The sequence below is a fragment of the Eumetopias jubatus genome, unplaced genomic scaffold (genome assembly GCF_037043125.1).
Source record: "Eumetopias jubatus isolate StellerSeaLion01/CBP00866 unplaced genomic scaffold, mEumJub1_p1.0 scaffold_1, whole genome shotgun sequence".
Lineage (NCBI taxonomy): Eukaryota > Metazoa > Chordata > Mammalia > Carnivora > Otariidae > Eumetopias > Eumetopias jubatus.
Genome location: NW_028274807.1, coordinates 209,425,876 through 209,438,936, shown reverse-complemented (window position 1 = coordinate 209,438,936; position 13,061 = coordinate 209,425,876). Strand labels below are relative to the sequence as shown.

General features: G+C 58.4%; 1 protein-coding gene across 8 annotated transcripts in view; it reads left to right on the top strand.

Moving 5' to 3' along the window:
• Window positions 1-13,061, top strand: part of NACC1 (nucleus accumbens associated 1) — a 19,217-nt gene extending 6,156 nt beyond the window's left edge. For 3 of the 8 annotated variants that reach the window (XM_028088935.2, XM_028088937.2, XM_028088938.2), the window contains 6 exons: window positions 7,407-8,372; window positions 8,506-8,679; window positions 9,277-9,382; window positions 9,482-9,579; window positions 10,116-10,371; window positions 12,873-13,061. In XM_028088935.2, coding sequence (XP_027944736.1) covers window positions 7,415-8,372; window positions 8,506-8,679; window positions 9,277-9,382; window positions 9,482-9,579; window positions 10,116-10,371; window positions 12,873-12,969 — 1,689 coding nt within the window. In that variant the 5' untranslated portion in view covers window positions 7,407-7,414 and the 3' untranslated portion in view covers window positions 12,970-13,061. Of the gene's footprint in view, window positions 1-6,944; window positions 7,134-7,166; window positions 7,318-7,406; window positions 8,373-8,505; window positions 8,680-9,276; window positions 9,383-9,481; window positions 9,580-10,115; window positions 10,372-12,872 lie in introns of those variants that run through there. The other 5 variants (XM_028088934.2, XM_088017042.1, XM_028088932.2 and 2 more) reach the window with 3 other exon arrangements.

The following is a 13,061-nucleotide window of genomic DNA, read 5'->3' as shown; positions in this document are numbered from 1 at the left end:
CCGTCTGGCCCTCAGAGGGCACCCAGGACCCCATTGCTGGAGAGGACACATCCAGTGAGGATGAAGAGCCCCAGCTGTGGCCTTGACCTGTCTTGGCTTCCCTTCTTGGCTCTGGCCTCTCTCAGCCCCAGTTTTCCCTCCCACAAAATGGGTCTGGCCACAGTGGCTGCGTGCCTTGGGGAGCGATGGGACCGTGTAGAGCATGAGCTTGGCAGGGGCCAGCCATGGTCAGGAAGCCTCAGCTGCTGTTACCTCTGGATTCTGGGACAGGAGCCAGACACGGCTTCGGTGCGTTCCTGGGCCTTGCTCTCCTCACTCAGAGAATGGCGGGAAGAGTCATTTCTGCCTCAGAAACTAGCAAGAAGTATAATCGAGCCCTTGCCAGGCGCCGTGCACCATAGGGCCGATGTGAATGCTAATTCCCAGCTATCACCCTGTCACAAATCCTGTCACAAACCCTGTCACCCACCGTGGATTTAATGGCAGCTTTTTGGGGAAAAAGAAAATGAATTAAATGTGCATGTACTTTAAAAATGCCCACAGTAGGGGGGCGCCTGGCTGAAAAGCATGCGACTCTTAATCTTGGGACTCAACCTTGGGGTCATGAGTTCGAGCTCCAACGTTGGGTAGAGAGATTACAAAAATTAATAAATAAGTTTAAAAAAAAAAGATGCGGACGGTAGGAATCTGTACAGTCAGATAACACTTTGCTCTTCGCTAGCAAATGTTAGCCTGAACTATCTTCCAGTTCAGCTCCTACAGAGGGTCCGAATGGCTCCGGGCCAGGAAGGCTCCTCGAGCAGCCTGGGGGGTGTGTGTGTCCTCCCACACCCCCACCCCCTTTACTCTGACCACACACTGAGCTGCATGAAGGATTGTGGGGCTTTCCAAGGGCTTTTGGTTCTTCTACTTGGAGTTGGTGGTTTCCCTTAATTGGCTTACGTGTCCCTGGGCAGCTTGCAGCTTCCCTGGAAGGTCAGCAGGAAGGACAGCCCGTGGTGGTGTCACACGTCTGTACCCCCTAGCTTCTGCTGCCTGGGGAATTTGGGGCTCCCTCTCCAGACCATTGGCAGTTTCCACTCCCACCCCGGCATGATCGGCTGGTAGTGTGAGCAGTTGGCGGGAATCCAAACCTCTGTTACACCGAGCCCAGAGCGGGACCCTGACTGCAGGCCGCCCACCTGGTGCGGCTGCCAGAGGAGGGCACCCCTGTCTGCACAGCCCCCTCCGCACTGGCCCTGGGGACTGCCCCTGTGGTGTGGATGGCACTCCGGGCCCAGCTCAGAGACCTCTTCGGAGTCACACTGTTGGAGTCACGCTAACGTGGAACAAAACGGAGTGAGGTTGGAAGTAATGGCAATAATTCTTCATTCCACAAACAACTATCGAGCACCCATAGTGTGCTGATCTGATCTAGGGACAGAGGACACCGCGATACGAACCAGAGAGGCAGGCACCGTGCTCTGGTGGAGGTGACACAAAGCCCAAGATGCATCTAGTTAGCTAGACGGCAGGAAGCGCCAGGGAGGAGAAATCAAGCCGGAGAAGCATAGAGTCAGGGTTGGGAGAGGTTCCGTCTTGGGAAGTTCGAGCCAGGTTACGACTGGGAGGATATGAGGAGCTGTGGCCGTCTCTGAGACCGCATGCTGGGAAGTCCGAGAGCTGGGGGTGAAAACTGGTTTTGAAAGAGTTTGGGGTCGAATCTGAGGGTCTTGGCCTGAGTGGGGAGGGCTGGAGCTGGCGACAGCTACGGCCAGCGGGCTGGGGTGGAGTTGGGTTGTCGGCACGTTGAGTTGGTATCTGGGACATCCGCAGGCCCGGCACCCACAGGAAGTCCAGGCCAGGGGCTCCATGGGGGAGTTGGAGGTGAGTGGATGGTACTTCCAACCTGTCTTGAGTCAGCCTGCCGTGATAAAATGCCATAGACTGGGTGCCTTAAGCAACAGACAGTTCTCACGGTTCTGGGGGCTGGAGGTCTGCGATCAGGTGTGCCCACCAGGCCTTGGTGCGCGTACTTAGAGAGAAACCTCTAAGGACACCAGTCCTAGCAGATCAGGGCCCCACTTCTATGTCCTTGTTTAATCTTAATTACCTCCTAAAGACTGTATCTCCAAATACAGACACGTTGGGGGTTAGGATTTCAACATACGCATTGGGGTGAGGGGCACAGTTTGGTCCAGAGCAGAGCCCTGAGTCTGGGTTCAATCCCCAGGAGGAGAGAGGTTGACCCAAGGATGGAGCGCAGCATCAGCCTTTATTTACCTTTAGTTTCTGGAAAGACCTTGCCTGCTTCTCCCTCAGGGCTCTGCCCGACTTCCCTGGACCTTGAGGGCTACGCTTCCATCCCACCACTGCCTCATTAGATCACCCTCCCCCCCCCCCCCCATAGCGCTCTAATGTCACCTCTTCTGGGCAAGATCAGAGGCCCAGGTATGCAGCACGTTGATCTGTGTGACGCTGGATGTATGGCCACGTTCCCCATTGGACCATGAGCCCTTGGAAGCAGGCCTTGTCTCAGTCCTGGCCTGCCCCAGGCTCCCAGACACTTCATGCCCCAGGCAGGCGCTTGGCAAATATTTATTGAGTGACTTGGGAGGTCATGGAAACCGTGTGCTGGGTCCTTGCATCTCACTGGGAGACCTGCTCACATTTGTGGCCAGGACACTAGCGACACTAGGAGGGTCCCCTTGGCCCTCTTTAGGGCTGGGGGCTGCCCCTTCCCTTGGGGGCTTCTGAAGACCCCAGAAGATGGACAGGCTATTATGCCAAGTTCTGAGCAGAGAGGATTCGAATGGTTTTGTGTCCTAACGGAGTCTGTAGTCAAATGGGATTTAGTGTTCTCAGAGGTAAGCACAAGGGCGCTGTGGATGTGTGGTGGAGAGAGTGTGCAGAAGGGGGGATCTCTAGTCTGGAGAACTCAGAGTCGGGGGGTGATGGAGCATGGGAGAGGAGGATGTAGGCATTGGGGGAAAAGGGGACCACAGGCAGGGTGCACAGCTTGGACAAAGGCCTGGCTGGGGTGGGAGAGCCATGCAGTGTGCTTGGTGGGGACAGAATCGTTGGATGGTGTAGAGACCCCCAGCTCTTGGCTCCATCACATCTCTTCCTAGGTAGCAGGTGACCGAGGCCAGGTACCAGGTGCTTAGACCTGTTTTTTTTCTGGGAGCCCATCATGGCTCCGTGGTCCACCCCCACCCCGCCCCCATGGCTGGTGTGGAGAAGGGGCTTCAAGCAGAGCCAGGGTAGCTGTTCCTTCTGAGTCCAGAGGACTGAATTGGGGTAGTTGCCCAGGGATGAGAGGAGGGAGGGGAGCCTGGCCTGGGGGTGGCCTGTTACTGCTTCTAAAACCAGCCAAGGCCTTGCTTTTCCCCTGTCCTTGCAGGGGCAACAAGGCCATGAAGGGTTGCTGCAACTCAAGACCTGCGCTGGGCCGGGAGGGAAGGTCCCTGGGCACTGACCGCTTGAGCTGTTTGCACCAGTTGTCTCCCTCCCCCTCCCACATGGTTAGTCAAAGGCTTCAAAGCCCTAGGTGCTGGGCCCTGAGGCTGGGGTTCACAAGGCTTGGGGAACCCCGGCACAGCCCCCACCAGCTGCTGCATCCCAAACTGGAGTCGTTTAGTCTTGCCTTGGTGTTCCCTCTTGGCAGCCGCTCACTCGCGAGTCTGACTGTCTGTCCCTGTCCCTGCCGCCTGCCCCCACCACCGGCCCAGCCCTGGGTCTCACCTGCTGGCGTGCTCCATGCTGCTGCTGGGCGTTCTCCTGTGGTCTGGGCCTGCGCCTCCCTTGCTCCAGGCTTCCCCCTGCTCCCAGAAACATTTGTCCTCACCAGGCCAGGCACCCCCTGTCCCACCCCCTTCCCAGCAGCCCCGTTGCCCCTGCGCTCCCCTCGAGCCAGCACTGGCCTCCTGGGGGTCTCCAGGCTGCACCTCACTCCTTCCTGCCCCAGACAGTTGCTCTCTGTCCCCGTGTCTGCCTTACTCCCAAAGTCAGCCCCTCAGTGACACCCAGCCGTATCACTCCCTGTGTCTCCCCACCAGACGACTGCGTGTGGAGACAGCCAGTCTTCTTTGGAGCTGTGTCCCCTGAGCCTTGCGGTTTATCAGGGTGGGTGGGATGAATGAGTCCCCATTTTACAGATGAACAAACCAAGGCACAGAGGTGAGGGGCTGGCATCTGAAACCAGGTCTGGGGTTGGGAGGTGCTCTGACTCCACCACAGGCCTCTCCTGTGTCGGTCCTCCGCCTTAGAGTGTGAGCCTTCCCAGCTGGGGGTCCAGAGCTCTCTCTCAGGGACTGGGAGCTAGCTTCTCCCTTGACCCCCTTGACTCTGGTCACTTGGGCCCCAGTACCTGGAGCGGCTTCATTTTGGCAGCCTTGGGAGTTGGGTTGGGGCTGTGAGGCCCCTGGAGCAGGCTCTGGGTTCTGTCCTTTGCCTGCACTCAGTGCCTCAGTTTCTCCTGTCTCCAAACAGAGGGTCAGCTTCTAGCCCATCTGGCACTGAGTTTGAGGCCCTGGAAGGAGTGTGTTCCTTCTGATGGGAGGGTCCTTGTCTCCGCCTCGCCCCCTGATGACCCTAAGTTGTTTTTCCTGGCAGTGACCGTGATTTTGATGACAAGGAGGCAGAGGGCATAGCCAAGGGAAATCACACGTTTCAGTGCCCGCACAGACCCTGGTTTGAATCTTGTCCCTACTACTTACTCACCAATGACCTTGGGACAGTTCTTAGCTTCCCCATGGCCTCGGTTTTCCCATCTGAGAACTGGGAGTATGAAATCGGCCCCATAGGTTTGCTAAGAGGGTTCAAAGAACTTCCTGCAGGTCACCTGTCAGCTCTTTGGAAGCATGGGTGCTGGGAGGGACGGGGCCTGCTGGTGTCTCAGGGTTCCACCACATGTAGCAACTTAGTGAGGACAGACTGAATTTGCGCAATTGGGTTGGTCTTATCAACGTTTCTTTCCAAATGGAGAAGTAGAGATTTGGAGTTCCTGCTCTCAGGAGCGAGTTGGTTCTGGAGCCAGCACTTACCTGTCCATGAGTGCATGGCTGCTTCTCTTTGTCTGTACAGCCTTCTGTGAGCCCGGTGGTACCAGATAGGGCCCCTGTGTCCCAGCGCTCAGCCCGTGGAGGCAGCTCAGAATGGACTCGCTAGTCAATGAAAGATGTGAAAGGTGCATGAAAGTAATCTGGGAGTGAGGGGAAACAGCTGGGGGCTCTAGTTGGTACCTGCCCCAGGGCCTTTGCACACTTGCTTTCCTCCTTTCTCCTTACCAGCCCGATTCTTCTAATACCCATAATGCCCATTCAGGAACACCGCCTTCTATATTTTAATAGAACTGCAGGGGACTCACTTTTACTATGGGTACAGTCGTAAAGCCACATTGTCCTTCAGAGCCCTTTTATGAGTGCTCTCGGAGTATTGGACATGCCCAGTTCTGGACTGGAATGTGCTGGAATGTGCAGCGATGGAATAGGCTGTGCTGCAGAAATTCACATTTGAGAGGTGCCTATGCTCCCTGCGCAGGGTCACAGACAGTTTCTTTTTTTTTTTTTTAAAGATTATTCTTACGTATTTTAGAGGGGGACGGGCAGAGGAAAAGGGAGAGAGAATCCCAAGCGGACTTCGTGCTGAGCATGGAACATAGTGTCTATTTTTGTAAATAAGCAGTATGATCACCAGGATCAAAAAGAGTGTTTATGGCAAGTATGGATTCTTTCTTCCTTCCTCAGCTTTATTGAGATGCACATACTATGGAGTCCATTTACAGTGTACAGTTGAACAGTTTTTAGTACAGTTGAACCTTGAATGATGAATGGGTTAGGGGCACTGACAGCCCCACCAATGCGCATACGAAGTCAAAAGTCCACATACAACTTTTGACTCCCCCAAAACTTAACAGCCTACAGGTGACCAGAAGCCTTACTGATAACATAAACAGTCAATTAACATGTATTTTGTATGTTGTATGTGTTATATACAATAAAGTAAGCTAGAGAAAAAAGTTACTAAGAAAATCCTAAGATTTGCTGGCCGGCTCAGTCAGTAGATGGGACTCTTGATCTTGGGGTCGTGAGTCTGAACCCCACCTTGGGTGTAGAGATTACTAAAAAAAAAAAAAAAATCATAAGGAAGAGAGAATACATTTACAGTCCTGAACTATTGAAAAATTCTGTGTATAAGTGGACCCACACAGTTCAAATCCCTGATGTTCGAAGATAAACTAGGTATATTCAGAGTTGGGTGCGTATGACTACAATTTTAGACCATTTTACGTTATGTCAAGAAGAAACCTCCGCATCCTTCTGCTTGCCACCCCTCACCCCACCTAGCCCCTGGCAACCACTAGTCTGGTTGTTTTGGCTCCGATTTGCCCATTTTAGACATGTTACATAAACGGAATCATACAATACACAGTTCTTTTGTCTGCCTTCTTGCATTTAGCATATTGTTTTCAAGGTTCACCTGTAGAATAGTATGTATCAGTGCTTCATTCCTTTATATAGCTGAGTAATATTCCATTATATGGCTGGAGCATATTTTATTTAGCCATTCATCAGTCGACGGATGTTTGGGTTGTTCCCGTCTTTCTGGCGATCGCGAATGGTGCCGTATACATTCACATACAGGTGTTTCTGTGGATATAGGTGTTCATTTCTCTTGGGTATAATTCTGAGGAATGGAATTACTGGGTCATGTGGTAGTTCCATGTTTAATCATTTGAGGAACTGCCAGACTGTTTTCCATAGCAACCGCACCATTTTACACTCCCACCCGCAGTGTGGGAGGATTCCGATCTCCTCCTTGCCAACACTTGTTGTCTGTCTTTTTTATTCTCGCCAGCCTAGCTGGTATGAAATGGTGTTTCGTTGTGGTGTGCATTTGCGTTTCCCCACCGACTAGTGATGTTCCCGTGCAGCCTCAGGGTTTCTTGAGGGGTCATTCATTCATTCAACCAGCAATGATCGGGGGTCACGGGCTCAGTGCTGCGGACGCAGTGTGAAGACTCTGATGCCCCTGCCCCTTTGGCGTTTCAGTGCCCAGTGCCCTTCAGAGTTACCCCGTGTGTGTCGTGCTCGTGATGGTTAACGCTCACGGAGTTCACATTGTGTTAACTCATTTCGTGTTCAGACACACGTGTAAGTATGCTTTTGCCCACCCCTTGTCTGCAGGGGGCGGCCGGCGGCCACCCGGGCCTGGAGCTGACATTACTGATTTGACAGTCTGTCTTAGAGGCCAGTCCGTGCCGGGACCGAGGGTGTGGGTGGCACCAGGTGATTCTCACCCTGTGGATGTCTGCCCCCACGTGTCTCCCCGCAGAAGGTGAGGGTCGTGAGAGGGGCGCGCCGAGTCTGCTGCCTGACCCCGTGTCTCCATCTGTCTCGCCCTGTCTTCCCCCCTCCCCTGTGCAGCTGCCGCCATGGCCCAGACCCTGCAGATGGAGATCCCGAACTTCGGAAACAGCATCCTGGAGTGTCTGAATGAGCAGCGGCTGCAGGGCCTGTACTGTGACGTGTCCGTGGTCGTCAAGGGCCACGCCTTTAAAGCCCACCGGGCCGTGCTGGCGGCCAGCAGCTCCTACTTCCGGGACCTGTTCAACAGCAGCCGGAGCGCGGTGGTGGAGCTGCCGGCCGCCGTGCAGCCCCAGTCCTTCCAGCGGATCCTTAGCTTCTGCTACACAGGCCGGCTGAGCATGAACGTGGGCGACCAGTTCCTGCTCATGTACACGGCCGGCTTCCTGCAGATCCAGGAGATCATGGAGAAGGGCACCGAGTTCTTCCTCAAGGTGAGCTCCCCCAGCTGCGACTCACAGGGCCTGCACGCTGAGGAGGCCCCGTCGTCCGAGCCCCAGAGCCCTGTGGCGCAGACGTCAAGCTGGCCGGCCTGTGGCACCCCGCTGCCCCTTGTGTCCCGGGTCAAGACAGAGCAGCAGGAGTCGGACTCCGTGCAGTGCACGCCGGTGGCCAAGCGGCTGTGGGACAGCGGCAGCAGCGGTGGTGGCAATGGCAGCCGCAAGATGGCCAAGTTCTCCACACCGGACCTGGCTGCCAACCGGCCGCCCCAGCAGGCCCCGGTGGTGGCGGCGGCGGCACAGCCGGCCGGGGGGGCTGTGGTGGCGGCGGCGGGGGCTGGCACTGGGCAGCCGGCCGGGGGGGCGGCGGCGGCGGCAGCGGCGGCAGGGGGCGTGGTGAGCGGGCCCAGCACGTCGGAGCGGACCAGCCCGGGCACCTCGAGCGCCTATACCAGCGACAGCCCTGGCTCCTACCACAACGAGGAGGATGAGGAGGAGGACGCAGGCGAGGAGGGCACGGACGAGCAGTACCGGCAGATCTGCAACATGTACACCATGTACAGCATGATGAATGTCGGCCAGACAGGTGAGGTGCCCGCCCTGCCCAAAACTCCCCAGCCCGGCCCCTGCTTCCCACCCCCCCTTCCCCTGGCAGGCGCCCCCGCCCCCCCCGGTCCCATCCCCGACACATGCTGCTCTCTGCCCCCCCCCCCCCGAAGCCGAGAAGGTGGAGGCCCTCCCTGAGCAGGTGGCCCCCGAGTCCCGGAATCGCATCCGGGTACGGCAAGACCTGGCGTCTCTCCCAGCTGAGCTCATCAACCAGATTGGCAACCGCTGCCACCCCAAGCTCTACGATGAGGGTGACCCCTCTGAGAAGCTGGAGCTGGTGACAGGTGGGCCAGCATCACTTCCTCCCCAGATTCCCCTCTTCCTTCCATGTTGGGCCTCTGTGCCCTCCGAGCCAGTGGCTTGTGGGGTGGTGGTTAGGAGCCAGAGACTTGGGGTCCAACCCCACCCCTTCTGCCACCCACTGGCTGTGTCCTAGGGCAGCTCACCCCCCCCTTGGCACTGATACATGCCAGAGACTGGCCTCCAGGTTTCCCCGAGACGCTGGTATGAGCGTTGGCTGGCATCGTCGGCCACATGGGGAGATGAGTGGCTTCGTAGGGTGGTTGGAGGGTTGACTAATAACAGCGGTTAAGAATCTTGGCTCTTGGTGTCAGGGTGCCTTGGTGTGAGCTTCCACTGCCTATTCTTTTTGATGCCCAGGTGGTTGTGTGGGCAAAAGCCACACATGTGCAAGCGGGGCCCGGCATATTGTAGGTGCCCCGTGGACAGTGGCACCACTCGCTGTCCTTTCCTGATCGCTGATGAGGCCATGCTGGGGCGAGTTGTCAGGGAGCGTCTTGGCCGGGCCCAGGCCAGGGCCTGGCCAAGTGGGAAACGTGGCAGTCTGGGGCCCCCGGCCACCCTCCTGCTCCCCACTGCAGGCACCAATGTGTACATCACGAGGGCGCAGCTCATGAACTGCCACGTCAGCGCAGGCACGCGGCACAAGGTCCTGCTGCGGCGCCTCCTGGCCTCCTTCTTCGACCGGTGAGGCCCTCACAAGAGCCCGGATGGAGGGGAGGGGGGCTGCCCCCGGCCCTCCACCACAGGGGGCCTGACTCCCCTCCCTCGTGCCCCCCACCTAAGGAACACGCTGGCTAACAGCTGTGGCACCGGCATCCGCTCTTCCTCCAACAACCCCAGCCGCAAACCGCTGGACAGTCGCGTCCTGCACGCTGTCAAGTGTGAGTGTCTGGCCTTCTGGAGTCAGGCTGGGGTGGGGTCTGGGCCAGGCAGATGGTCCTCTTCGCTGATAGGTGGGTGGGGGTTAGTGTTAAGAAGGTTTCTGAGGCTCAGTCTGGGCTTGTCAGGAAGAGGGCTGGGATGGGTTAGAGATTTCTTCATTGTGGTGGTGGGGGCTGGTCCTTGGGGAGTCATGGGAGCGCTGAAGCAGCCAGGCCCCAGCCATTCATCAGGAGGGAGGTCTAGGTTTTCACGTGGCATCTCCCCATTCCTAAATTCTGGCAAATGACCCAGGTTTTTCAAGAGCACTGGGCCACCCTCTCAAGCCCCACACGTGGCCGAGCTCAGTCAGGCATGGGGCCAACTGATGTGGTTTAGCGTCCTGGCTTGCGAGTCCTCCATTCCATCACCTCTGAGGGGGGCTCGGGGGCCGCGCGCGCGCATTTGGGGGTCAAGGAGCAGTGTGGCCGAGTAGCTGTCGTCAAGGTGGAGAGGCCAGGGCCACGCTGTGCCTGAGCCATCGACTCTGCCCTCACAGACTACTGCCAGAACTTCGCTCCCAACTTCAAGGAGAGCGAGATGAACGCCATCGCAGCTGACATGTGCACCAATGCCCGCCGCGTTGTGCGGAAGAGCTGGATCCCCAAGCTCAAGGTGCTCATGGCCGAGGGCGACGCCTACACCACCTTCATCAGCGACACGGGCAAGATAGAGCCGGACATGATGGGCGTGGAGCATGGCTTCGAGACGGCCAGCCACGACGGCGAGGCCGGCCCCTCGGCCGAGGCCCTCCAGTAACTACCGCCGGCCCCTCCCCGCGGGGCCGTCACAGTCCCCCCCCCGCCCCTCCCCCGTCACACCCGCCCACCCTCTTGGTCACGAGCTACTGTCTGTCCCTCCCCAGGACCCGCGGGGGGCGCTGCATGCTCCCAGCCCCTCTGCCTCCCCATCCCACTCTCCGGCCCCCATGTGAGCGGCTAGGAGAGGGCAGCAGCTGGTGCGGGCTCTGCGCTGCCTTTCTAGTGCGCTCGGGCACCGTCGGGGGGCTTCCGCTCCCCCTCCCCTAGCCCCCAGCTGTGGTCTCCCCACTCACCAGGCCAGGCGTGGGGAGGGGCCGGCCTGGGGGGCTCAGGAAGGCCCCCTCCCCAGGCCCTGGGCCCCTTGCTGCACCCCCTTGGGACTTGCAGGGGCCCCAGGGTTCTCAGGACCCCTCCTGCCACCACCTCCCAGTGCTTCCATGTTTCCAAAAGCGCCTTCCTGTCTCCCTCGTCTGTCCCTGCGCCTGGGGGCTGGGGTAGGCGAGGCCGAGGGAACTGCCCATTTCACAGCTGAGGGAGCCGAGGCTCAGAGGAACTCCACCATTGACCTAAGGTGGTGGGCGGTGGCGGGCCCGGGGCCCTTCTCTCTCCCCCACCCCGTGCCCACCTCTGTTGCCCCCGTCTGTCTCCTGGGGCCTGAGAGGGGCAGGTCCCGAGTTGGGGGCTCTTGGGGGCAGACTGAGAGTCTCGGTGAATAGAGTGAGAGGTTTCCTGGGCTCACAGAAGTGTGTGCGTGTGAGTGCGCGCGTGTGTGTGTAGAGGTTGTGCTTTTAAACAAATGAAGATATGAGAGGCAGTAGGGCCAGGGCTGGAAGTCAGGGGAGCAGGCTGGGGGGCTGCTGCCCTCCCCCCCACCCCCCGCCCTGCCCCCTGTACATACTTTTTAAAGCATTTTTTTAGCTAATGAAATATTGAAGTATAAGATTCCTTTTATTTTTCAAACCAACGGGACTGTGTCTGATGTCCCCTTCAGTCCCCGGGGACGTGGCAGGCAGGACGGGGTGGGGGCTGGGGGCAGGCTGAATGCGTGCGTGTGTGTGGAGTGTGGGTGCGCATTTCTGAGGTGGGGATTGGCCGGGCCTCTGCTCGGGCTCCTGTGGGTCTGACCGGGTCCCCCCCCCCTTGCTCCGCTGCTCCCCAGCGGGGCTCCATTTGAAGGGTGGCCCTGGCCTTGGCCCATTGGCTGAGCCCAGCTTCTGGGGACGAGGCAGGGCCTGCTTCCATTGTTAGCAGTTTGCGGAATTTTCTCTAACCATTCCTCTCTTTAGATCCTCGCCAGCGCGAGGGGTTTTGTTTTTTTGAGTTTTACATGTGAACTTTGGAGGGTTCTTTTTTTTTTTTTTTTTTTTTTTTTACTCCCTGTCCCCTCCACACTGGGTGTCCTTTCTTCACAATTTTTACCTTTTTCTCTCTAGCCCCGTCCCCACGGCCTCTCGTCTCCTCCCCGATCTGACCCGCCCATTGCTCCCGTTGCTCCCAGAGGCCTCTCCAGAGGCAGGGGGATTGCCGGATGTGGTGGTGGTGGGGGGGGGTTGGCTAGCCCTGACGGGACCTTTGGAATCTGACTTGGAGACCTCCCCCACCTCCCGGCAGCCCCCACCAGTCTGTGACATCTCATTGTGGGGGTGTGTGTGTGGGGGTGTCTGGTCTGGCCAGAGTCCTGGCACTCTGCTTTCCTGGCCTGGCCCCTGCACCTTAGTCCTCAGCTGGCCCAGTGTACGGGGGGAGTCGACGCCCCAGCTAAAGCACAAGCACCTTAGTCGCACCTCCCCCACGCCCTTGTCCTGGCCTTGACATCCTACCCCAGCATCGATCCCAAAGCACAATATCCTGGTCACTTGGCAAGCTGCCGGGCCGGCCAAGGCCGAGGGGCCGGCCAGGGCTCCAGCCAGAGCCCACAAGGAAGGAGTCCCTAGGCGCTCCCCTCCTTCCAGGCCTTAGCAGGGGTCAGCTCTCTGGGACTGGGGTCTTCTCCCTCCCCACCCCTTTGTCCTGGACAGGCCCCTGCCCAGCCCCTCCCTGCCTTGTCCTCGGGTGGGGCTTGCCCCTGTCCCTCCTCCAAGCCCCTGCAGCACTGGGTTGGGTGGCAGAGCCCTCTCATTTCAGGGACCCCAGGAGGTGCCCCTGGCTCCCGGGACTGTGTGTTTGGTGGGGGGAGGGGGGGGGAGGGGCCGGGCAGGGGTGCAGGGGAGGAAACTCCTCACCAGGAGAGCCAAAGACAGGGTTGTGCCTTACCCCAGGAGCCACCCCTGCGCCCCTCCCACCCCACCCTCCCCACCTCTTGGGAGGCCTGCTGCTTTTCCTTCTCTCCCTCCCCTCCCCTGCCCTGCTCTGAGCTGCATGGTCCCCCCACCCCGGGCAGCCCAGGGAGGAGCACGAATGGAGAATCACCAACCAACGCAAAAAAAAAAAAAAAAGACTGTGGGCCCCCCCCTCCGCCTCCCCTGGCCGCCCACTCACCCGCCTCTTTCACGCAGGACAGACCGCCCGCCCTGTCCGTGTGAAGTGCCAACGCCCTCCCCGCCCTGGGCCGACCCCCCACTCCCCGGGCCCGTAAGTGAGATTGCACATTAACTACTGTAAGGAGAGGAGCCGCACTGGGAAATGTGAACCATGAGAATATCAGTGACACTGATGAGGAGAATAAACTAAACGCCTTTGTAACA